At 42.8% G+C, this 26,690-nt stretch overlaps 1 protein-coding gene across 50 annotated transcripts in view; it reads left to right on the plus strand.

The window, feature by feature from the left end:
- Positions 1 to 347: 347 nt before the first annotated feature.
- The window catches only part of Nlrp5 (NLR family pyrin domain containing 5), a 172,788-nt gene continuing 146,445 nt past the window's right edge, over positions 348 to 26,690 (plus strand). For 18 of the 50 annotated variants that reach the window (XM_040733944.1, XM_040733950.1, XM_040733952.1 and 15 more), the window contains exons 1-10: positions 1,049 to 1,158; positions 10,495 to 10,572; positions 12,802 to 12,849; positions 14,716 to 14,793; positions 16,416 to 16,466; positions 18,248 to 18,325; positions 20,307 to 20,357; positions 22,225 to 22,302; positions 23,880 to 23,927; positions 25,730 to 25,807. In XM_040733944.1, coding sequence (XP_040589878.1) covers positions 1,050 to 1,158; positions 10,495 to 10,572; positions 12,802 to 12,849; positions 14,716 to 14,793; positions 16,416 to 16,466; positions 18,248 to 18,325; positions 20,307 to 20,357; positions 22,225 to 22,302; positions 23,880 to 23,927; positions 25,730 to 25,807 — 697 coding nt within the window. In that variant the 5' untranslated portion in view covers position 1,049. Of the gene's footprint in view, positions 445 to 694; positions 893 to 1,046; positions 1,159 to 10,494; positions 10,573 to 12,801; positions 12,850 to 14,715; positions 14,794 to 16,415; positions 16,467 to 18,247; positions 18,326 to 20,306; positions 20,358 to 22,224; positions 22,303 to 23,879; positions 23,928 to 25,729; positions 25,808 to 26,690 lie in introns of those variants that run through there. The other 32 variants (XM_040733954.1, XM_040733983.1, XM_040733976.1 and 29 more) reach the window with 16 other exon arrangements.

Genomic DNA, 26,690 nt, shown 5'->3' on the forward strand with positions numbered 1-26,690 from the left:
CACACACAGAGGCACAGACACACATACACGGACATATACATCCCAGGACTCGGGAGGCAGGGAGATCTCTGAATTTAAGACTATCCAGGTCTACTGAGTTCCAAGACAACCAGGGCTACACAGAGAAACCCTGTCTTGAAACCCCTGCCAACCCAAAGAAGATTTCAAAATTTGCTAAAGATAAATGTCAAGTTCACCCCCATGACATAAGTATTCCAAAATGATATTTAGCTTAATTAGTCATCTCACACCGAAACACTTAATGCCATTTTGTACTTCACACACACACCGGATTATGATTGTCAGCTTGCAGTAAAATTTTAAAAACCTGTAAATGCTAAGCACTACTTCCAGGCTACATTTGTAAAAGGTGAGGACCCCGAATACATGCTTCTCAGAAACACCCAGTGGAGTTTGTGAATATCCCAGGTTCTGTGCTCGCTGGTAAGAATGACTCTTCATCTGGACAAGTAGATCCGTGGTTATGAGCCTTGAGCCGTGGGTGTAAGCAGAGGACTTTAGCTGGGCCCCCAGCACCCAAATTCATACAACCCCAAGGGATCCCATACCCTCTTCTGGCCTCCGTGCATACACACATGCATGTTTTAAATCTTAAGAATAATAAGAGTACAAGCTCATGGGGGTGGGGTAGATGACCTTCCCCTGAGCAGCTGCAGGCCGAGGGATGGGAGGATGCCAATGTTCGCTCTCCAGCACAGCTGCTCCGGGTCTACTAGGGAGGGCCAGTCAGAACTTGCAGCCAATGGGCATTAAGCACTCGCTAGCCTGATCTGCCTCAAAGGCTGTCACCACCCGGGTGTGGAGTGGAGACAGAGGGGCTCTCTTCTTGCAGTGGTTGTCCCTTTGCAGAAAGGAGGCTCCGCGCTTGAAGGTGAGCTTTTGGGTTACTTCCACCTCGGTTCCAGCTGGTTCTCTGGATTGTCACCTCCTCTCTCAGGCCAGTTAACTTGCTCTGACTCCCCCAACCCCTGCTATCTTTAAACCAGAGAGAGCTAAGGGGCCTAAGGACCGCGTGGGGGGAAAAGATCATGTCACCCCAAGTTTGTTTATCATACAACCTGGACAGTGGGGCATTTAGGAAGGTCCTTTGCCCCTCCCAGACCTGGATGTTAACTGGAGACATGCAGCTGGCTGGGGGTGAGCTGATGTCAGGGCCACATTTTATGGGAGTCTGGGTTGTTGCTGGGTTAACTGCGAGGCTCATGAACCACTGTGACTTATGGTTTGAGAGTTGCTATATGACCTGGAGGATTGTTTGTTGCGGTTGCCAAGTGAGAAAATCTGAATGGAACGTTGACCAATTTGAAAGAGATTTGAAGCCCTGCGCTCTTTATGTTCCATGTATCTGGATGCACCCATGTGGGGGTCATGGGACAGCATGCAAGACATGCTTCTCCCCTCCCACGATGTGGGTTCTGGGGGTCAAACTTGTGTCCTCGGGCATGCAGTGGGCGTCCTTACCGCTGAGCCCTGCAGCTTTCCTTGCTTCTATCAAATCAATCTAGACACTCGGGGCTGAATGGGTGTGTCTGGGAAGGCAGGAATGATAGTGGGAATGCAGGGTAAAGGAAACTGATGTTTTTTTGTTGTGGTTGTTGTTACTGTTTGGGGTTTTATGTTTGTTTTTAAAAGATTTCACTCTGCAGAAAACCAGGGCAGCTTTCAGTCCTCCATGCTTCCTCATGCCCAACCCCCTCAGTTTTCCCCCAAAGTGTCTCAGCTGAATCTGTTTTCTCAACTGTGTGTTCTGGTGGGGGAGGAGGGAGGTTGGTGTCTTCCATTCTGATCCATTAAGAACTCTGGGATGTTCTAAAGTACTTTAACCCAAGGTATAAAGCTATAAATTGCTTCGAAGCACATAAGTTTTGAACCCTGGATTAAGGACAACATTGTGTGTGGGTTTTTTTTGCTTATATGAAATTAAATGAGGTACTGTAAAACCCTTCCCCTATAAAAAAAAACAAACAAACAAAAAGCCAGCAAGAGTCCCTTTTAGGGAGAAGACTTTGCTATCACGCCATTCTAAAAAGTGTAAGTCCTTGCCTTCCACCCTGTTAAAGCATTTACCCAAGGAACTCCTTTTTCTTTGGCCATTCAGGGAGAATGCCAAGGGGTGAGATCTATGTATATATCTAACTAAAGTTGTGTGAATGCAATGTTTAGCCTTCATAGACTGAATTTTCACCCAATAGTTGAGAGATTTGTTTGTTCCTGTTTAGCTTTTTTGGTTTCCATATTTCAAAATCTCTAGAAAAAAATCTTAATTTTAATAAAAATGTAACAATTTAAATTGTGAGCATTAAATTATGCTCATAAATTTTTGTGACTGGTCACTCTATATAGTCGAGGTTGGCCTTGGAACTCAAGAGATCCACCTTCCTCTGCCTCCCAATTCTGACATGAAAGGCTTGCACCACCACACCCAGCTAATATTTCTTTAATTTAATAATCACACTGAAGTCAACATTCTTCCTATGGAGAGATGCCTAGCCACCTAGGGGTTTTTTGTGTTTTCATTTGTCTGTTCTTTAATTTCTTCTATTTATTTTGGCTTTTAGAGACAAGATCTTGTGAAACTGAGACCAACCAACCCGCCAACCCCTAAATTACTGAGATTACAGGTGTGAACTACGTTCACCAAGCATTCAGTTCTGACTAACAAACATATAGACTTCAATGTTTGATGGTCATCAGTGCTTTGGGGGACTGTCCCTCACCCATGAGTATGGAGAAAACACCCTCAAGCACATTTGTTAGCTTTTATTAAAATGGTTAGGATGGCATTGCCTTTCAGTGGGCATCATAGCAAGGAACTGACGTGAGGATGTCAGGAGTTCTCCCTGCCCTTGGCTGATCTTTGTGTCCACGCCCCTCAGCAGGTGTTGATCATGATGACCCAGAGGGAGGCTGCTCAGCTGCACAAGCTGTTTAGCCTCCTACACATGAGGCTCTTGCTTCTACTGATGGACAGCTGGGTGTGTCCCAAGGGTGCAGAGCCTCCCAGGGACTAAATGAACCCATGTGTCACTGATCAAGTCCTAAGTGGTCTTTGCTACTCTCAGCAAGGCTGGGTGTCATTTGCACTTAGAAGTTAGCTTTGTTGCACTTCATCAACTGGAATGTCTGGGAAGCCCATGAATTGCAAGTGAGTTTATTTTATTCTTGCACATAGTGGCTAGCTTGGAAATAAAATTCTAGCTTGGAAATAGTGTTTTGTACTATTTTAAGGGCATTACTTCATTGTGTTTAGATTCTTGTGCTTTGCATGTCTGATAAAATTCTGATTTTTTATTTTGAAAAAAGTTAGCTGTGTTGCCCAATCCCCTAACCACTGGTACCTGTTTCTGTCCACTGACGTAGGGACTGCTCTTCACAGGCACCACAATAGCCATGCCTACGATGGCGTTGAAGATACTCTCAGCTTGGTGTCAAAAAAAAATGCATCACTACAATCCTTAATGCTGTGAATAATAATGACTTTAAGTGAAACTGGAAGCCACAGACAGTTGTTTGAGTTGCTCAGTCTTTTGCTTATTGTACTAAGGTGAACTTGCCGGTTGCCATTATGAATTAGTAGAACTGTGAAAGGTATTCTTCATTCTATGTCTCAAGTTAACCAATCCACGTCATTGAGTTTCGTGGCTTGGTTCTTTTGGGGGACTGGTTTTTTTTTGTGTTGTCAGTTTTATTTTCCACTATTTGATGGGATTTTGGAGGGGTTGGTTTATTTTATAGGTATTTTTGGGTTTTGGTTTGGTTTTATTGTTTGGGGTTTTAATAAATTTTATTGGAAACAATCTTATTTTACATATCAATTCCAGTTTCCTCACCCATTCTCCTATGCCCCACACCGACACCCTCATCTCATTCTCCATCCACTCCCCAGGAGGGTGAGGTCTTCCATGAGGGATCATCAAAATCTGTCAAGTTGTTTGGAGCAGGGCCTAGGTCTTCCCCTGTGTATCTAGGCTAAGAGAGTATCCCTCCATGGGAAATGAGACCTGAAGTCCATTCGTGCATAGGGATATATCCTGGTTCATCTGCCAGAGGCCTCATACACTGCCAGTCCTCCTAGCTGAAACCCACATTCAGAGGACCTGGTTTAGTCCTATGCTGGTTTCTCAGCTATCAGTCTGGGGTCCGTGAGTTCCCACTTGCTCAGGTCAACTGTTTGTGTGGGATTTCCCAGCTTGGTCTTGATCCTTTGTTCATCACTCCTCCCTCTCTGAAACTGGATTCCAGGAGTTTGCTCAGTGCTTAGCTGCAGATCTCTGCTTCAACTTCCATCAGCTACTGAATGAAGGTTCTAGAATGGCATTTAAAGTAGTCATCAATCTCATTATAGGGGAAGGGCATTTAAGGTAGCCTCTCCACTATTTCTTAGGTTCCTAGTTGGGGTTATCCTTGTAGGTCTCTGTACAATTCCCTAGTGCCAGATTTCTCTTTAAACCTATAGTGGCTCCCTCTATTGTCTCAATTCTTGCTCTCCTCTGTTCCTCTCCCCACTCAATATTCCTGATCTCCTCATGTTCTCCTCCCAGCTTCTTTTCTCCCCTCCTCGTTCTCCTACCTCCCTCCCACGATGCTCCCAATTTGTTCAGGGACTCTTGTTTTTTCCCCTTCACTGGGAGAACCTTGTATCTCTCTCTTATGGTTTTCCTGGATTCCTAGCTTCTCTCTGTAGGTGTGAATTGTAGGTGAGTAGTCCTTTGTTCTGTGTCTAAAATCCATATATATGTGAGTATATGCCATATTTGTCTTTCTGTAACTGGGTTACCCCATTCAGCATGGTTGCTTCTAGTGCCATCCATTTGCCTGCAAATTTCAAGATTCCATTGTTTTTTCTGCTGAATAGTACTCCATTGTGTAAATGTAACACATTTTCTCTATCCACTCTTCAGTTGAGGGGTATCTAGGTTGTTTCTGGGTTCTGGCTATTACAAATAATGCTGCTATGAATATAGTGGAAGAGAAGTCCTTGTTGTATGAATGTGCATCTTTTGGATATATGCCTAAGAGTGGAATTGCTGGGTCTTGTGGTAGATTGATTCCCATTTTCCTGAAGAATCTCCATACTGATTTCCAAAGTGGCTGTACAAGTTGGCACTCCCACCAGCAGTGGGGGAGTGTTCCCCTTTCACCACATCCTCTCCAGCATAAACTGTCATTGGTGTTTTTGATTTTAGCCATTCTGACAGGAGTGAGATGGTATCTCAGAGTTGTTTTGATTTGCATTTCTTTAACGGCTAAGGATGTTGAGCACTTTCTTAAGTGCCTCTCAGCCATTTTAGACTCCTCTATTGAAAATTCTCTATTTAGTTCTGCAGCCCACTTTTTAATTGGATCCTTTGGTGTTTTGGAGACTTACCTCTTGAGTTCTTTGTAAATTTTGGAGATCAACTCTCTGTCAGATGTGGGGTTAGTGAATATATTTCCCATTCTGTGGGCTGCCTTTTTTGTCTTGCTGACTGTGTCCTTTGCATTATGGAAGCTTCTCAGTTTCAGGTGGTCTTATTTATTAATTGTTCTTACTGTCTGTGCTACTGGAGTTATGTTCAGGAAGTGGTCTCCTGTGCTAATTCATTCAACAGTACCTCCCACTTCTAAGAAGTTCGTGTGGCTGGATTTTTGAGATCTTTGTTCCATTTGAACTTCAGTTTGTGCATGGTAATAGATATGTATCCGTTTTTAATATACATGTCCACATCCAGTTAGGCCGGCACCATTTATTGAACATGCTTTTTTTCCATTGTATTGTTTTAGCTTCTTTGTCAAATATTGGGTGTTCATAGGTGTGTGGGTTAATATCAGGGTCTTCAATTTAATTCCATTGTCTGCCTCTCTGTTTTGTGCCAATACCAAGCTTTTTTAATTACTATAGGTCTATAGTAGGGCTTGAATTTAGGGATGGTGATGCCTCATAAAGTTCCTGTATTGTACAGGGTTGTTTTTACTATCCTGGATCTTTTGTTTTTCCATATAAAGTTGAGTATTGTCCTTTGAAGGTCTGTGAAGAATTGTGCTGGGATTTTGATAAGTCTTGCATTGAATCTGTAGATTGCTTTTGGCAGGATTGCCATTTTTACTACATTGATCCTACCTATCCAAGAGCAGGGGAGATCTTTCCATTTTCTGGAAACTTCTTTAATTTCTTTAATGACTCAAAGTTCTTGTCATACAGGTCTTTCACCTGTTTGGTTAGAGTTACCCCAAGATATTTTATGCTGTTTGTGGCTATTGTAAAGGGTGATGTTTCACTGATTTCTCTCATAGCGCCTTTATTGTCTATATATATTAGGGCTATTAATTTTTTGAGTTACTCTTGTATCCTGCAACATTGCTAAAGGTGTTTATCAGCTGTAGGAGTTCCATGGATATAATTCTTTGGGTCACTTATGTAAATTATCATATCATCTGCAAATAGTGAAAGTCTGATTTCTTCCTTTCCAATTTGTATTCCTTTTGATCTCCTTTTGTTGTATTGCTCTAGCAAGAATTTAAGTACAGTATTGAAGAGATAGAGTGGACAACCTTGTCCTGTTACTGATTTTAGAGGAACTGCATTGATTTTCCCTCAATTTAGTTTAATGTTGGCTTTCGGTTTGCTATATATTTCCTTTATTAAGTTTAGGTATGTTCCTGTTATCCCTGATCTGTCCAAGGCATTTATCATGAAGGGGTGTTGTATTGGCCAAGACATTTTCAGCATCTAGTGATATGATCATGTGGTTTTTCTTTTTCATATTGTTTATGTGATGGGTTACATTGATGGATTTTTGTATGTTGAACCATCCCTGCATCCCTGGGATGAAGCCTACTTGATCATGGCAGATGATTTTTTCTGATGCTTTCTTGTATCCAATTTGCCAGTATTTTATTGAGCATTTTTGCATCAATGTTCATGAGTGAGACTGGTCTTTAGTTCTCAATCTTAGTTGTGTCTTTGTGTATTTTTGGTACCAAGGTAATTGTAGCCTCATAAAAAGAGTTTGGCAATGATCTTCTGCTTCTATTGTGTGAAACAATTTAGGGAGTATTGGTATTAGCTCTTGTTTGAATTTCTGGTAGAATTCTGTACTAAAACCATCTGGCCCTGAGTTTTTTTTTTGGGGGGGGGTTGGGAGACTTTTAATGACTGTTTCTATTTCGTAGGGGTTATAGGTCAATTTAAATTGCTTATCCTTGATTAATTTGGGTAAGTGATATATATACAGAAAAATGTCCATTTCCTTTAAATTTTCCAAGTTGGGGAGTATAGGTTTTCAAAATATGACCTGATGATTCTCTGGATTTCTCCAGTGCCTGTTGTTATGGTCCCCTTTTCATTTCTAATTAGGTTAATTTGCATGTTCTCTCTCTCTGCCTTTTGGTTAGTTTGGGTAAAGGTTTGTGTATCTTGTTGCTTCTTTCAAAGAACCAACTTTCTTTCATGGATTCTTTGTATTGTTTTCGTTGTTTCTACTTTATTGATTTCAGCTCTCAATTTGATTATTTCCTGGTGCCTACTTCTCGTGGGTGAGTTTCTAGTTCTATAGCTTTCAGGTGTTCAGTTAATTCTCTAGTTTGGCTATTCTCCAGTTTCTTCAAGTGGGCATTTAGTGCTTTGAACTTTCCTCTTAGCACTGCTTTCAAAGTGTCCCATAGGTTTGGATATGTTGTACCTTCATTTTCACTGAATTCTAGGAAGTCTCTGATTATTTCTTTAGTGATGCAATTGAGAATTGTTCAATTTACATGAGCTTGTGGGTTTCTGCAATTTGTGTTTTCGTTGAATTTTAATTTTAAGCCATAGTGGCCCAACAAGATAAAGGCGTTATTGCAATTTTTATCTGTTGAGGTTTGCTCTATTGCTCAGTATGTGGTCAGTTTTAGAGAAGGTTCCATGTGGTGCTGAGAAGAATCTATATTCTTTTGTGTTTGCATGTAATGTTCTATAGATATCTGTTAAACCCAGTTGGGTCATAAATTCTGTTACTTTTGGTTTCTTTAGTTTCTGTCTGGTTTTCCTGTTTAGTGGTGAGAGTGGGGGTGTTGAAGTCTCCCACTATAAGTGTGTGGGGTTTAATGTATGATTTAAGTTTTAGTAATGTTTCTTTCCAAATGTGGATGCCTTTGTCATGGTGCATAGGTATTCAGAATTGAGACTTCATCATGATGGATTTTTCCTGTGATGAATGTGTAATGACCTTCTTCGTCTCTTTTAATTTTAGTTTGAAGTCTAACTTGTTGGATATTAGGATAGCTACACCAGCTTGCCTCTTAGGGCCATTTCCTTGGAAAATCTTTTCCTGACCCTTAACTCTGAGGTTACATCTGTCTCTGAAGGTAAGGTTTGTTTCTTTTATGTAGCAGAAGGATGGATTCTGCCTTTGTGTCCATTCTGTTAGCCTTTGTCTTTTTATAGGTGAGTTAAGACCATTGAGGGATATTAATGACCATTCAGCTTTGATTCTTGTTTGTTTTGGATCTGGTTTTGGTGTTTGTATTGTGTGTGATTTTTTCCCTTTTTCTTGCTTTTGGTAAAGTGTGTCTATCTATTGCCTATGTTCCTGAGAGTGTAGTTAACTTCCTTGGGTTGGAATTTTCCTTCCAGAACTTTCTGCAAGGCTGGATTTATGCACATGTATTGTGTAAATCTGGTTTTGTCATGGAATGTCTTGTTTTCTCCATATATAGTGATTGAGAATTTTGCTGGGTATAGTAGTCTGGACTGGCATACATGATCTCTTATGTTTGTAGAACATCTATTCGGGACCTCCTGGCTTTCAGAGTTAACATGGAGAAGTCAGGTGTGATTCTGATAGGTTTGCCTTCATATGTTACCTGGCCTTTTGCTTTCACTGCTCTTAATAGTCTTTCTTGATTCTGTAAGTTTGGTGTTTTGACTTTAATGTGTCAAGGGAACAATTTTTTTGTTGAGTCTTTTTGATGTTTGGTAAGCTTCTTGCACTTTCATAACCATGTCATTCTTCAGTTTAGGAAAGTATTCTTCTGTGATTTTATGGTGGTGCATGCCTTAAATCCCAGACTAGGGATACAGAGTCAGGTGGATCTTTGTGAGTTCCAGGTCAGCTATAAGACTCTCACAATGATGCCCCCTACTCAAAACTTACAACTGCTGTTTGCCTGGCTGTTTGCTCAAGTTTTCCGTGATCTTTCTGCATTCTGTGCTTCCTAGACATTGATGATCCCTAGTAGCTGTGTATAGAAAGAATGCATGAGGCTCTGAATCAGTCTGTTGTATTGCTGTGTACTTAGCACAAAAGAGACCATGGCATCAGTCTCTGGTAGTGTGTGCATGGCATGTATGATGTGTTGGCTTCTGGAAGTTGTGTATAGTCATGAGTTCCTGGCTTCAATCCCTACTAGTTGTATGGGCTTATCATGCATGAGGCTCTGGCTCAATCTCTAATGATACCATGTTCATGAGTCTGGCTGCAATCAGGTCTAATACTCACAAATATTTCTTGGTTTTTTAAAATGATGACATAATCCTATTTAAAAAGGCACCATGTCACCGGGCGGTGGTGGCGCACGCCTTTAATCCCAGCACTCGGGAGGCAGAGGCAGGTGGAACTCTGTGAGTTCGAGGCCGGGCCAGACCGATAGCCTCCAAAACAATACAGAGAAACCCTGTCTCGTAAAAACCAAAAAAAAGGCACCCTGTTGATCTTGAATCTCCTGTGTCATGCATTTCAAATACTACATAGTTGGTTATTTAAATAATTGTTTTTATTTTATGCACATTGGTGTATTGCCTACACCTATGTCTGTGTGGGGTGTCAGATCTTGGAGTTACAGACAGTTGATTGTGGCTATATGCATACTGGGAATTCAACCTGTGACCTCTGGAAGAGCAGTCTTAACTTGCTCTTCTGATCCATCTCTCCAGCCCTAAGTAGTTGTTTTTTGCCGCTGAGTAGTATTCCATTGTGTAAATATACCACATTTACTTTATCCATACTTCAGTCGAACGGCATCTAGGTTGATTCTGGGTTACCTAAGTAGTTGTTTTAAGGCTACACAAACCTCAGTCTTGTTAGCCAAAAACTTAAGTGGATCATTAATTCATTTTTGTTGTTGTGTTTGAGGCAAGAAGCAGGAGTCATCTTTGAGTAGCAAGAACCATTCAAGAGTCTAGTGATGAGCCAGGCATGGTAGTGTACAACTTGAACCCCAATGCTTGGATTCAGAAGTTGACACCAGTAGATCTGAGTTCAAGGCCACGCTGAATTATATAGTGTAAGATCCTGTCTCAAAATAGTTTGTAAGGCCTCCCAGCAACCCTCCTGCTAGCCACATGAATGAATTCACTTGGTGCTCATGATGGCCTAGGAGATTCCTCCAGGCATAAACTGGGTCAAGACTTGCTATAATTCCCCTCAGTAGTTTGGACATAGAGCATTCTCATGCCCAGCTGGAGCACTTAGAATGTGACTTATTAACAGTGCTCTCTCTTCCTCTCTCTTTCAGAAGACTCAATGAGTTACCCAGAAGAAGACAGAGAACCAATCCAGAGTGACCAAGGGCCAGATGAGGGACAGGCCCCAGGTTGGCATGCAGGGTGACATATAAACATGGATACACTTAAAGCCACATGGTTGATAGTGTTAGACCCCTGAGCTCTTTGTGTTCTTTGTGATTTTCAACACAAGTTTTCTCTGTGTAGTCCTGGCTGTCCTGCAACTATTGCTGTCGACCAGTCTAACAGCGAACTCAGGGATCCACCTGCCTATGCCTCTTGAGTACTGACATAATAGGTGTGTGCTACCACATCCTAGCTGGAACTCTGAATTCCTATGTGTGTGCATGTGGGATTGGAGTTTGGTTCTCAGCACCACATCAGATGACACATAACCACTGGGAACTCCAGCTCCAAGAAAATCCAACACCTCTATTCTCTGCACTTACAAGTGCTCGCAGCAAACATGCAGGCATGTAGTAAGCAATTAAAAAGCCCTTTTTAAAAGGGTAGTCTTTCAGGGGGAAAGAAACCTAAGGTTGACCTCTTTCACCCCCACAGGCAAGCACACACATAACCTGCACTTAACCATATACCACACACGTGAGCACATGCAATTCTGCTGAATTGTCTAGATAGAGGTGTGGGAGGGTAATTTGGGGTTACTCAATTCTGTTTAACCTATGTGCCTGTCCTTATGCCGCTATGTCCTCTGTTTTTGCAGGGTATATGATATTCTACATTAATCTGCAAAACTTGGGGACCTTTTGTGGTCCCATAGATTCTATCATGAGCTTTACAGTCTTTTTTTTCAATTTCTGGGAGGTCAGCTGTTCTCTTGATATGGACTGCATTTAGTTGTATGGACCTATATATATAGATATATATAGGTAGCTGTATTAATCAATTTGAGTTTGATGTTAAATGCTCAGTCAAGACTATGTTAGCAGCACAAGGACCTGATTTCAGCTCCCAGAACTCATATTAAAGGCCAAGTAAAGGGTTATGTGATGGTAATCCCAGTTCTTAAAAGGCAGACACAGGAGGGTCCATGGTGCTTGCTGGCCAGCCAGTCTAGCCATATTGCTAAGATTCAGATTTAATGGGAGAATCTCAAAAACATGATTAGGAACTAGAGACAGGACTCAGCATTTCAGAGGACTGGGCACATTTAAATATGACCCAGATTCAGTATTCAGCACCCCCATGTTGGCTTAGAAACATCTGTAACTCCAGTTCCAAGGGATCTGCTCTCATGGGGCCTCAGCAGACATCCCATGCACAAAGTACACAGGCATAACATACAGGAAAATAGTCATGAAAAATAAAAACTACATCTTCAACAGCTGTGGTGGTGGTGCATGCCTTTAAACTCACCACTTGGAGGGTACAACACTAAGATCTTTGTGTGTTTGAGGCCAGACTGGACTACAGAGTGAGGACAGCCATGAATACACAGAGAAATCCTAACTTGAAAAAAACAGCAATACATTAGGTAGATTAGATAGTTTGTATGGATGTATGGAGGGACGGAGGGGTGGAGGGACGGAGGGTGGAGGGACGGAGGGGTGGAGGGACGGAGGGGTGGAGGGACGGAGGGGTGGAGGGACGGAGGGGTGGAGGGACGGAGGGGTGGAGGGACGGAGGGGTGGAGGGACGGAGGGGTGGAGGGACGGAGGGGTGGAGGGACGGAGGGGTGGAGGGACGGAGGGGTGGAGGGACGGAGGGGTGGAGGGACGGAGGGGTGGAGGGACGGAGGGGTGGAGGGACGGAGGGGTGGAGGGACGGAGGGGTGGAGGGACGGAGGGGTGGAGGGACGGAGGGGTGGACAGGTATACAGAAACACAAATGATACATCTTTTAAAAGAAGGAATGAGAGTGATTTAGAAAGACACCAAAAGTCAATATCGGAACCTGATACATGTTCTTAAATGTATACACAGAACTGAACACACATGTACACATTCATTCATCATGGAAAAGCAACCATACCTCATGCCCCCAACAAAAGTGACTCCAAATGCTGACACTCCCTCAACTATCCGCAAAACATCCAGCCCCTAGCCAATATATGACAGGATTTGATACTGTCCCTGTCTTGTACAGAGGACCAGACATGACTGACTTCATGTGTACTACAGCAGTTTCACACATGTGTAGAGCAAAGCATTTCTCAACTCAGCTCCGCATTCTCCAGCTCTTCCTTTCTACCCATCTTCCTCAGAGTCATAAGCCTGGGTGGGGACGCTGACACAGATGGTATCTCTTTTGAACAACAAACATAATCATTTAGGATGGTTTTTCTCTTTATTTTACAGAAGTCTTGCAAGCTGAGGAACAGGCAGCAGCAGAGACATGTGAAAAAGGTGAAGGAAATACTTGTTTACGCCAACCTATAAGCAGGCTGAGTGACAGCATCATATGGCATTCAAACAGGAGGATTGATCAGGGTTGCTTAAAAGAGCCTGAGAAAAGGCTGGAGAGATGGCTCAGAGGTTAAGAGCATTGATTGCTCTCACAGGGGTCCTGAGTTCAATTCACAACAACCACATGGAGGCTTGCAAACCAACCAGGAATGAGAACTGGTGCCCTCTTCTGGCATGGAGATACACATGTAGGCAGAACAGTATTTATATAATGAATTAACTTTTTTAAAATGGCCAAGAGGTGGTGGTGCACACTTTTAATCCCTACACTAGGGACACAGAGGACAGGGAATCTCTGTATGTTCCAGGTCACCTATAAAGATTCCCACATTGACTACATGTACTCAAAACTGACAGCTGCTCTTTGCCTAATTTCCTCATATTCTCCATGTACTGTCTGCTCCCTGTATTTCCTAGACATTGATGATCCCTATTGGTTGTGTATACAAAACATGCCTCAGGCTCCCATTCACTCTCTTGTATTACTGTGTCCTAGCATGTATGAGACCTCCTTGCTTCAGCCTCTGCTAGTCTGTGCATGTCTGGCATGATGCCTTGGCTTCCAGTAGTAGAGTGTGTAAAGTCATGAGGTCCTGACTTCAATATCTAGTGATTGTATGTGCACAGCACACATGAGACTTGGCTTCAATCCCTAGTGGTTGTATGTGCTTGGTATGCATGAGGCTCTGGCTCAATCTCTAATGATAACGAGTTCATGAGTCTCTGGCTGCAATCAAGTCTAGTACTTAACAAACGATTCTTCATCTTTTTTATGACGTCATAATCCTATTTTAAAGGGCAATCTGCAGTTTGTTGGTGCTGCACACATTTAATCCCAGCAGTCAGGAGGCAGAGGCAGGCTGTTCTCTGTGAGTTCAAGGCCAGCCTGCTCTCCAGAGCGAGTGCTAGGAGGACAGCCTCCAAAGACACAAAGAAACCCTGTCTCACAAACCCAAAAGAGAAGGCACTCTGTTGATCTTAAAACTCCTATGTCATGCATTTCAGAGGATAAGTAGTTGCTTTCTTAAATAATTTACATGGTTTTTTATTTTGTGTAGTGGTGTTTTTCCTACATGTATGTCAGTGTGAGGGTTTCAGATCTTGGAGCTACATACTGTTGTTTCCTGCTATATGTATACTGGGAATTGAACCCCTGTCCTCTGAAAGAGCAGTCAGTGCTCTTAAACTCGGATTGATCTCTGCAGCCCCACATAGTGGATTTTACCACTGAGTACTACTCCATTGTGTAAATGTACCACATTTTTTTCTCCATACTTCAGTTAAGGGGCATCTGGATTTTTTTCCAAGTCACATGAGTAGTTTTCAGGCTACCCAAAACTCACCCTTCCTACCTGCAAGCTTAAGTACATCATGAATCCATTTTTATTGTTTTTGATGCAAGTAACAGGAGTCATCTTTGAGTAGCAAGAATCATTCAAGAGACTCCTGATGAGCCATTCAGAGTAGTGTACAACTTGAACCCCAATGCTTGGATTGGGAAGCACAGACCAGCAGTTCTGAGTCAAGGCCACCTTGGTCCACATAGCAAGATCTAGGCCAGCTTGAATTATATAGTAAGACCATGTTCACAAAAGAGTCTGTGATGCCTCCCAGCAATGCTAGTGTTGTCCAATTGAATGAATTCACTTGGTGTTCATGGTGTCCCAAAAGGTCTCTTGTGGGCATAAACTGAGTGAAGACTTGCTCTAATTCCCTTGGTAGTTTGGATATGGAGAGTTCTCATCCCCAGCTGGAACTTTTCGACTGTGGTTTATTAACAGCAGTCTCTCTTCCTCTTTGTTGCAGATGAATCAATGAGTACCCCAGAAGAGGATAGAGAACCAATCCAGAGTGACCAAGGGCCAGAGGAGGGACAAGCCCCAGGTTTGCATGCAATGTTGAGAGTAAACATGGATCCACTTAAAGCCACATGGTTTATAGTGTTACCTAAGGAATTAGATCCATGAGCTCTTTGTGTTCTTTCTGATTTTCAACACAAGTTTTCTCTGTGTCGTCCTGGCTGTGCTACAACTATCGCTGTAGACCAGGCTAACATCGAACTCACAGAGATCCACCTGCCTATGCCTCTTGAGTACTGACATAATAGGTGTGTGCTACCACATCCTAGCTGGAACTCTGAATTCCTATGTGTGTGCATGTGGGATTGCAGTTTGGTTCTCAGCACCACATCAGATGACACGTAACCACTGGGAATTCCACCTCCAAGAAAATCCAACACCTCTATTCTCTGCAGTTACAAGTGCTAACAGGCAACCATGCAGGAGTATAATTAGCAATTTAAAAGCCCCTTTTAAAAGGTTAGTCTTTCAGGGGGAAAGAAAGCTAAGGTTGAGCTCTTTCTCCCAAACAGGCAAGCACACATAACCTGCATTAACCATGTACCACACACAAGTGTACACACAATTCTACTGAATTGTCTAGATAGAGGTGTGGAGGGAAATTTGAGGTTGCCAATTCTGCATTACTAACCTATGTGCCTGTCCTTATGCCACTATGTCCACCCTGTTTTTTCAGGGTATATGATATTCTTCAGTAATCTGCAAAACTTGGACTTGTTGTGGTCCCATTGATTCAAAACTTGGTCCTGTTGTGGTCCCATTGATTCTATTATGAGCTATACAGGCTTTTTGACAATTTCTGCGAAGTCAGCTATTACCTTGATATGGACTGCATTTAGTTATATAGATCTGTGTTTGGATATATATATATATATACTTAACTGTATTAATCAATGTGAGTTTGATGTTAAATGCTCAATCAGGACTAAGTTAGCTGCACAGGGACCTGACTTCATCTCTCAGAACTCTCATTAAAAAGCCAAGTAAAGGGGAATGTGCCTGTCATCCCAGCACCAAAAAGACAGATGCAGGAGGGTCTGTGGTGTTTATGGGTCAGCCAGTCTAGCCAAGTTGCTGAGATTCAAATTTTGTGAGAGACTCTCAAAAATATGATTAGGTATCAGAAAGAAGGTTAAGTATTGCAGAGCACTAGGCGCACTTCCAGAAGAGCCAGATTCAGTTTTCAGTACACCCATGTCAGCTCAAAACCATGTATAATTCCACTTCCAAGTGATCTGCTCTCAAGTGACCTCAGCAGGCACAGCATGCAAAGGACACAGACATATAGCATACAGAAAAGAGTAATCAGATATGAATAACTACAACTTCACCAGGTGTTGGTGGTGCACACCTTTAATCCCAGGACACAGAGGCAGACACAGTCAGATCTTTGTGAGTCTGAAGCCAGGATGGTCTACAGAGCGGAGTTCCAGGACACTCATGGCTACACAGAGAAACCTTGTCTTGAAAAACCAAATAGATTACATACAATAGGTACGTGGAAAGATGGATAGATGGATAGATTGACAGGTATGCTGACAGACAGTAAGGAGGAAGGAGGGGTGGGTGGCACCCACTGACATACATTGTATCTCTTTTGAACAACAAGCATAATCATGTAGGATGGTCTTGCTCTTCCTTTTACAGAAGCCTTGCAAGGTGAGGAACAAGAGGCAGCAGCAGAGACATGTGAAAAAGGTACAGAAAATATTTATTTGCGCCAACCCATAAGCAGGCTGAGTGAGAGCATCATATGGTATTCAACCAGGAGGTTTCATCAGAGTTGATTACAAGAGCTTGGGTGAAGGCTGGAAAAAGGGCTCAGAGGTTAAGAGCATTGATTGCTTTCACAGGGGTCCTGAGTTCAATTCCCAGCAACCACATGGTAGCTTGCAAACCATCTATGAATGAGATCTGGTGCCCTCTTCTGGCATGGAGATATACACGTATGCAGAACAGTGTTTACATAATGAATTATCTTTTTAAAAATGGCCAAGAGATGGTGGTGTGCACCTTTAATCCAGACGGGTGATTTCTGAGAGTACCAGGTCACCTATAAAGTCTCCCACATTGACTACACCTACTCAAAACTGACAGCTGCTCTTTGCCTGAAAATTTCCTCATGTTTCCCTGTTCTTTCTGCTCCCTGTATTTCCTAGACATTGATGATCCCTATTGGTTCTGAATACAAAACATGCTTCAGGCTCCCATTCATTCTCTTGTATTACTGTGTCCTAGCATGTGAGACCTCCTGGCTTCAGGCTCTGATAGTCGGTGCATGGCATGCATGATGTCTTGGCTTCCGGTGGTAGTGTGTGTAAAGTCATGAGGTCCTGGCTTCAATCCCTAGTGGTTGTAAGTGCTTGATATGCATTAGGCTCTGGCTCAGTCTCTAATGATACCGTGTTCATGAGTCTCTGACTGTAATCAAATCTAGTATTTAACGAATGATTCTTGATCTTTTTTAGGATGTCATAATCCTATTTCAAAATGCACTCTGCTGGGTGTTGGCAGTACACACCTTTAATCCCAGCAGTCAGGAGGGAGAGGCAGGCTGTTCTCTGTATGGTCAAGGCCAGCCTGGTCTACAGAGCATGGAGGACAACCTCCAAAGACAGAGAAACCCTGTTTCGAAAACCAAAGAGAAAAGGCACTCTGTTCTTAAAACTGCTGTGTCATGCATTTCAGATGCTAATTAGTTGCTTATTTCAATAATTTACTTGTTTTTCTTTTATGTGCATTGGTGTTTTGCCTACACCTATGTATATGTGAGGGTGTCAGATCTTGGAGCTATAGAGAGTTATTTGCAGCTATATGGATACTGGCAATTTAACCCGTGTCCTCTATAGAACAGTCAGTGCTCTTAACCTCTGATCCATTTCTACAGCCTCACATAGTGGATTTTACCACTGAGTAATACTTCTTTAATTTTCTCCATACTTCAGTTGAGGGGCATCTAAAGTTTTTCCAGGTCACATGAGTAGTTGTTTTAAGGCTACACATACCTCATCCTTCCTACCTGCAAGATAAGTAGATCATGAATCCATTTTTATTTTTTTTTGAGTCAAGTAGCAGTATTCATCTTTAAGCAGCAAGAATAATTCAAGAGTCTACTGATGAGCCAGTTATGGTAGTATACAACTTGAACCCGAATGCTTGGATTAGGGAGCACAGACCAGCAAGTCTGAAGGTCACCATGGTCTACATAGCAAGATTTAGGCCAGCTTGAATTATATAGAAAGACCCTGTTCTGAAAAGAATCTGTGATGCCTCCCAGCAACGCTCCTGTAGTCCACTTGAATGAATTCACTTGGTGCTCCTGATGGCTCAGAGGAGTCTTCTGGCCATAAACTGGGTCAAGACTTGCTATAATTCCATTGGGTAAATACACATGGAGTGTTCTCATCCCCAGCTGGAACTTTTACATCCCACAGCTGGACTGTGACTTGTTAACAGCGCACTCTTTCTCTCTCTTGCAGATGGCTCAATGAAGAAAACAGAAGAAGAAAGAGAACCAATCCAGAGTGACCAAGGGCCAGATGATGGACAGGCCCCAGGTTGGCATGCAGGGTGGGGTGTAAACATGGATGCATTTAAAGTCACACAGTTTGTAGTGTTACCTAAGGAATTAGAACCCGGAGCTCTTTGTGTTCTTTCTGATTTTCAACACAAGTTTTCTCTGTGTACTCCTGGCTGTCCTACAACTATCACTGTAGACCAGGATAACATCGAACTCACAGAGATCCACCTGCCTATGCCTCTTGAGTACTGGCATAATAGGTGTGTGCTACCACATCCCAGCTGGACCTCTGGAACCACTGGGAACTCCAGCTGCAGGAAATCCAAAACCTATATTCTCTACAGTTACAAGTGTTTACAGGCACCAATGCAGGAGTGTAATTAGCAATTAAAAAGCCCCTTGTAAAAGGATAGTCTGTCAGGGGGAAAGAATGCTAAGGTTGACCCCTTTCTCCCCCACAGGCAAGCACTCATATAACCTGCACTTAACCATGTACCACACACATGAGCACACCCAACTCTGCTGAATTGTCTAGATAGAGGTGTGGGAGGGTAATTTCGGATTGCTCGATTCTACTTAACTATCCTCAGGGCCTGTCCTTTTGCCGCTATGTCCACAGACTTCCATTATTTTACAGGGTAGATGACATTCAAAATTATTCTGCAATACTTGGGAACCTTTAGTGGTCCCATTGATTCTATCATGAGCTTTACAGTCATTGGACATTTTCTGGAAGGTCATCTTTTCTGTTGATATGGCCTGCATTTAGTTGCATGGATCTGTGTTTGGATATATAGGCAGCTGTATTAATGAATTTAAGTTTGAGATAAATTGCTCAGTCAGTACAAAGTTACCTGCTCCAGTTGCCAGAACTTGTATTAAAAGGCAAAGTAAAGGGGAATGTGCCTGTCATCCCAGCACTGAAAAGGCAGAAGCAGGAGGGTCAATGGTGCTTACTGGTCAGTCAGTCTAGCCATGTTGCTGAGATTCAGATTTTGTGAGGACTCTGGAAAATATGAATAGTTACCAGAAAGAGGGTTCAGTATTTCAGAGCACTAGGCATACTTCCAGAGGAGCCAGATTCAGTATTCAGCTCCCCTAGGTCAGCTCACAACCGTCTGTAACTCCAGTTCCAAGTGCTCTGCTCTCATGTGGCATAAGCAGGCAGAGCATGCACAAAGTACTCAGACATATAGCACACAGGCAAAATAGTCATCAGATATAAATAAGTACAACTTCACCCGCTGGTGGTGGTGCACACCTTTAATCCCAGCACACAGAGGCAGACACACTCAGATTTTTGTGAGTGTGAGGTCAGTCTGGTCAACAGAGTGGAGTTCCAGGACAGCCATGGCTACACACAGAAACCTTGTCTTGAAAAACCAGCAAATAGATTACATACATTAGGTAGATGGAAAGATGGATAGATGGACAGGTAAACTGACAGAGACAGGTAGGTGGGCACAGTGGTGGGAGGGCAGTAGGATAGATGGACATGTAGGCAGACAGACAGATATGTGGGCAGACAGACAGACAGACAGGGAGACAGATGATACACCTTTAAAAATGATGACAGTGATTTAGAAAGACACCACAAGTCACCATCAGAACCTTCTAAATTCACTTGAATGTGTACATGGACCTGTACACACATGTACACATTCGTACATCATGGACAAACAACCATACGACAAACCCACAAACACAAGGAACTCCGTATGCTGACACTCCCTAAGCAATGGGCAAAAAAACAGAGAGCCCCTAGCTAATATATGACGGGATTTTTACTGTCTCTGCCTTGTACAGGTGACCAGAGATGCCTGACTTCATGTGTGCAACAGCAGTTTCACACATGTGTAGAGCACAGCGTTTCTCAGATCCCATCCCCATCCTCCAGATCATTCTTTCTGCCCCTCTTCCTCCGTGTCCTAAGCCCGGGTGGGAACGATGACACAGTTGGTATATGTTTTGAACAAAAAACATGATCATGTACGATGGCTTTGCTCTTCCTTTTACAGAAGCCTTGCAAGCTGAGGAACAAGAGGCAGTAGCAGAGACATGTGAAAAAGGTGAAGAAAATATTTATTTGCGCCAACCTATAAGCAGGCTGAGTAAGAGCATCATATGGCATTCAAACTGGAGGTTTCATCAGAGTTGCTTACAAGAGCTTGCTTGAAGGTGGGAAAGATGGCTCAGAGGTTAAAAGCATTGATTGCTCTCACAAGGGTCTTGAGTTCAGTTCCCAGCAACCATATGGTGGCTTCCAAACCATCTCTGAATGAGATCTGCTGCCCTCTTCTGGCATGGAGATATATAAATATACAAAACAGTGTTTTTATAATGAATTGTCTTTTTTAAAAAGGCCAGGAGGCGGTGGTGTATACCTTTAATCCCTGCACTAGGGACCCAGAGGACGGGGGATCTCTGTGAGTTCCACGTCACCTATAAAGACTCCAACATTGATTACACCCACTCAAAACTGACAGATGCTCTTTGCCTGAAAATTTTCTCATGTTTTCCATGTACTTTCCACTCCCTATTTTCCTAGACAGGGATGATCCCTATTGGTTGTGTATACAAAACATGCCCAAGGCTCCAATTCAGCCTCTTTTATTACTGTGTCCTAGCATGTATGAGACTTCCTGGCTTCAGTCTTTGCTAGTCTCTGCATGGCGCGCATGATGCCTTGAATTCCGGTGGTAGTGTAAAACCATGAGGTCCTGGCTTCCAAATCTAGTGATTTTATTTGCACAGCACACATGAGACTTGGCTTCAATCCCTAGTGGTTGTATGTGCTTGGGATGCATGAGACTCTGGCTCAATCTCTAATGATACCGTGTTCATGAGGTTCTGGCTGCAATCAAGTCATGTACTTAACAAATGAGTCTTGACCCATTTTATGATATCATAATCCTATTTTAAAAGGCACTCTGCTGGATGATGGTGGTACACACATTTCATGCCAGTAGTCAGGAGGCAGAGGCAGGCTGTTCTCTGAGTTCAAGGCCAGCATGGTCTAAAGAGCATGTGCAAGGAGAACAGCCTCCAAAGACACTGAGAAAACTGTCTGGAAAACCCAAAAGAAAAGGCACTCTGTGGATCTTAAAACTCCTGTGTCATGCATTTCAGATGCTAAGTAGTTGCTTATGTAAATAATTTACTTGTTTTTATTTTATGTGCATTGGTGTTTTGCCCACACGTATCTCAGTGTGAGAGTGTCAGATCTTGGAGCTAGAGACAGTTTTTTGTGGCTCTATGGATACTGGGAATTGAACCCCTGTCCTCTTGAAGAGCAGTCAGGGCAATTAACCTCTGATCCATCTCTACAGCCCCACATAGTGAATTCTACCGCTGAGTATTATTCCTCCATTGTGTAAATGTATCACATTTTCTTTTCCATACTTCAGTTGAGGGGCATCTAGATTTTTCCAGTTCACATGAGTAGTTGTTTTAAGGCTACCCAAACATCACCCTTCCTACCTGCAAACTTAAATAGATCATCAATCCATTTATATTGTTTTTGGGGCAAGTAGCAGGAGTCATCTTTGAGTAGCAAGAATCATTCAAGAGTCTACTGATGAGCCAGTCTTGGTAGTGTACACATTGAACCCCAATGCTTGGATTGGGAAGCACACACCAGCAAGTCTGACTTTAAGGCCACCAAGGTCTGCATAGCAATATCTAGACCAGCTTGAATTATATAAAAAGAAACTGTTCTGTAAAGAATCTGTGATGCCTCCCAGCAACGCTCCTATTGTCAACTTGAATGAATTCATTTGGTGTTCCTGATGGCCCAGAGGACTCTGCTGGACATAAGTTGAGTCAAGACTTGCTCTAATTCCCCTTGGTAGTTTGGAAAAGGAATGTTCTCATCTCATGGCCGGAGCTTTTACACTGTGACTTGTTAACAGCACTCTCTCTTCCTCTCTGTTGCAGATGACTCACTGAGTAAAACAGAAGAAGACAGAGAACCAATCCAGAGTGACCAGGGGCAAGATGAGGGACGGGCCCCAGGTTGGCATGCAGGGTGGGGTGTAAACAGGGATACACTTAAAGCCACATGGTTGGTAATGTTAACTAAAGTATTAGACCCCTGAGCTCTTTGTGTTCTTTGTGGTTTTCAACACAAGTTTTCTCTGTGTAGCCCGGGCTGTGCTACAACTATTGCTGTAGACCAGGCTGACATCCAACTCACAGAGATCCACCTGCCTATGTCTCTTGAGTACTGGCATAATAGGTGTGTGCTACCACATCCTAGCTGGACCTCTGAAATCCTAAGTGTGTGCATTTGTGATTGGAGTTTGGTATTCAGCACCAAATCAGATCACAAGTAACCACTGTGCACTCCAGCTGCAAGAAATCCAACACCTCTATTCGCTGCAGTTAAAAGTGCTCACAGGCACCCATGCAGGAGTGTAATTAGCAATTAAAAACACCTTTGAAAAAGGGTAGTCTTTCATGAGGAAAGAAAGCTGAGGTTGACCTATTTCACACCCATAGGCTAGCACACACATAATCTGCACTTAACCAACTACCACACACATGTTAACAGGCAGTCCTACAAAATTGTCTAGAAAGAGGTGTGGGAGGGTAATGTGGGGTTGCTAGATTCTACTTGACTATCCTATGTGCCTGTCCTTATGCTGCTATGTCCACAGACAAGTTGTTTTAGAGGGTAGATGACATTCAACATTAATCTGCAAAACTTGGGGATCTTTCTTGGTCCCATTGATTCTATCATGAGCTTTACATTCTTTTGACACTTTCTGGGAGGTCAGCTGTTCTCTTGATATGGACTGCATTTAGTTGCATGGATCTGTGTCTTGATATATAGGTAGATGTATTAATGAATTTGAGTTTCAGGTAAATTGTTAGGTCAGTACTCTGTTAGCTGCTTCAGTTCCCAGAACTCGTAGTAAAAGGCCAAGTAAAGGGTAATATGCCTGTCATCCCAGCACTTAAAAGTCAGACTCAGGAGGGTCCATGGTACATACTGGTCAGCCAGTATGTCCATGTTGCTGAGATTCAGATACTGTGAGAGACTCTCAAAAAATATGATTAGGTACCAGAAAGAGGGTTCAGTATTTCAGAGCACTAGGGACACTTCCAGAGTAGCCAGATGCAGTTTTCCAAAACCCCATGACAGCTCACAACCATCTGTAACTCCAGTTCCAAGTGATCTGCTCTCATGTGGCCTCAGCAGGCATAGCATGCACAAGTACACAGATATATATCATACAGGCAAAATAGTCATCAGATATGAATGACTACAACTTCACCAGCTGGTGGTGGTGCATCCTTTAATCCCAGCAAACAAAGGCAGACACAGTCAGATCTTTGTGAGTTTGAGGCCAGTCTGGTCTACAGAGCAGAGTTCAAGGACACCCATGGCTACACAGAAACCTTGCCTTGGAAAACCAGCAAAGAGATTACATGCATTAGGTAGATGGAAAGATGGATAGATGGATAGAATGACAGGTATTCTGACAGTTAGGAGGACGGAGTGGTGGGTGGCGCGCGGTGATACAAATGGTATCTCTTTTGAACAACAAACATAATCACATAGGATGGTCTTGCTCTTCCTTTTACAGAAGCCTTGCAAGCTCAAGAACAAAAGTCAGCAGAGACATGTGAAAAAGGTGAAGAAAATATTGACTTGCGCAAACCTAGAAGCAGGCTGAGTGCGAGTATCATATGGAATTCAAACAGGAGGTTTCATCAGAGTTGCTAACAAGAGCTTGGGTGAAGGCTGGAAAGATGGATCAGAGGTTAAGAGCATTGATTGCTCTCACAGGGGTCATGAGTTCATTTCCCAGCAAGCACATGGTGGCTTGTGAAGCATCTATGAATGAGATCTGGTGCCCTCTTCTGGCAGGGAGATATACACGTATGCAGAACAGTGCTTATATAATGAATTATCATTTTTAAAAAGACACATTTAATCCCCGTACAAGGGACACAGAGGAAGGGAATCTCTGTGAGTTCCAGGTTACATATAAAGAATCCCACATTGAGTACAACTACTCAAAACTGTCAGAAGCTCTTTGATGAAAATTTCCTCATGTTTTCCAAGTTCTTTCAGCTCCCTTTATTTCGTAGACATTGATGATCACTATTGCATGAGGCTCTGATTCAGTCTCTTGTATTACTGTGTACTGGCATGTATGAGACCTCCTGGCTTCAGTCTCTGGTTGTCTGTGCATGGCATGCATGATGCCTTGGCTTCCGGTGGTAGTGTGTATAAAGGCATGAGGTCCTGACTTCAATATCTAGTGATTGTATGTGCACAGCACACATGAGACTTGGCTTCAATCCCTAGTGGTTGTATAAGCTTAGTATGCATGGGGCTCTGGCTCAATCTCTAATGATAGCGTTCTCATGAGCTCTGGCTGAAATAATGTCTAGTACTTAACAAATGATTCTTAATCTTATTTATGATGTCATAATCCTATTTTAAAAGGCACTCTGCTGGGAGTGGGTGGTGCACACCTTTAATCCCAGCAGTCAGGAGGCAGAGGTGGGCTGGTTCCTGTGAGTTCAAGGCCAGCCTCATCTACAGAGCAAATGCCAGGAGGACAGCCTCCAAAGACAGACACCCTATCTCGAAAACCAAAAGAAAAGGCACTCTGTTGTTCTTAAAAGTCCTGTAACATGAATTTCAGATTCTAAGATTTTGCATATTTAAATAATTTACTTGTTCTTATTTTATGTGCATTGGTGTTTTGCCTACAAGTATGTCTGTGTGAAGGTGTCATATCTTGGAGCTACAGACAGTTGTTTGCTGCAATATGCGTACTGGCAATTGAACCCCTGTCCTCTGGCAGAGCAGTCAGTGCTCCTAACTTCTGATTCATCTCTGAGGCTCCACATAGTGGATTTTACCACTGGGTAATACTCCATTGTGTAAATGCACCACATTCTCTTTCTGCAAACTTCAGTTGAGAGACATCTAGATGTCTTCCAGGTCACCTGTGTAGTTGTTTTAAGGCTACCCAAACATCACCCTTCCTACCTGCAAACTTAAGAAGATCATTAATGCATTATTCTTCTTTTTGAGGCAAGTAGCAGTAGTCATCTTTGAGTAGCTTGAATCATTCAAGAGTCTACTGATGAGCCAGTCATGGTAGTGTACAACTTGAACCCCAGCAAGTCTGACTTAAAGGCCACCATAGTCTACATAGCAAAATGTAGGCCAGCTTGAATTATATAGTAAGACCCTGTTCTCAAAAGAGTCTGTGATGCCTCCCAGCAATGCTCCAGTTGTCCACTTGAATGAATTCAATTGGTACTCCTGATGGCCCAGAAGACTCTTCTGGGCATAAACCGAGTCACAACTTGCTCTAATACCCCTTGGTAGTTTGGACATGCAGAGTTCTCATCCCCAGCAAGAGCTTGTAGACTTTGACTTGTTAACAGTGTTCTCTCTTCCTCTCTGTTGCAGATGGCTCAATGAAGAAAACAGAAGAAGACAGAGAACCAATCCAGAGTGACCAAGGGCCAGATGAGGGACAGGCCCCAGGTTGGCATGCAGGGTGGGGTTCAAACAGGGATACACTTAAAGCAACATGTTTTATAGTGTCACCCCAGAATTACACCCCTGGGATCTTTCTGTTCTTTCTGATATTCAACAAAAATATTCTCTGTGTAGTCCTGGCTGTGCTACAACTATTGCTGTAGACCAGGCTAACATCGAACTCAGAGTTCCACCTCCTATGCCTCTTGAGTACTGGCATAATAGGTGTGTACTACCACATCCTAGCTGGACTTCTGATTCCTATGTGTGTATATATGGGATTGGAGTTTGGTTCTCAGCACCACTTCAGATGACAAGTAACCTCTGGGAACTCCAGCTGCAGGAAATCCACCACCTCTATTCTCTGCAGTTACAAGTGCTCACAGGCACCCATGCAGGAGTGTAATTAGCAATTAAAAAGCGCTTTGTACAAGGGTAGTCTGTGAATGGGAAAGAAAGCTAAGGTTGACCTCTTTCACCCTGACAGACAAGCACACATATAACCTACATGTACCATACACATGTGCACATGAAATTCTGCTAAACGGTCTAGATAGAGGTTTGGGAGGGTAATTTGGGGTTGCTCAATTCTGCTTAACTAACCTACGTGCCTGTCCTTTTGTCGCTATGTCTTCTGTTTTTTCATGGATATGATATTCTATATAAATCTGACAAACTTGGGGACCTTTTATGGTCCCATTGATTCCATCATGAGCTTTACAGTCTTTTTGACAATTTCTGGGAGGTCAGCTGTTCTCTTGATATGGACTGCATTTAGTTGCATGGGTCTGTGTTTGGATATATACATATAGTTAGCTGTATTAATGAATTTGAGTTGAGGTAAAGTGCTCAGCCAGGACTATGTTACCTGCACAGGACCTGATTTCAG

The sequence above is a fragment of the Mesocricetus auratus genome, unplaced genomic scaffold (genome assembly GCF_017639785.1).
Source record: "Mesocricetus auratus isolate SY011 unplaced genomic scaffold, BCM_Maur_2.0 Super-Scaffold_100037, whole genome shotgun sequence".
Classification (NCBI taxonomy): domain Eukaryota; kingdom Metazoa; phylum Chordata; class Mammalia; order Rodentia; family Cricetidae; genus Mesocricetus; species Mesocricetus auratus.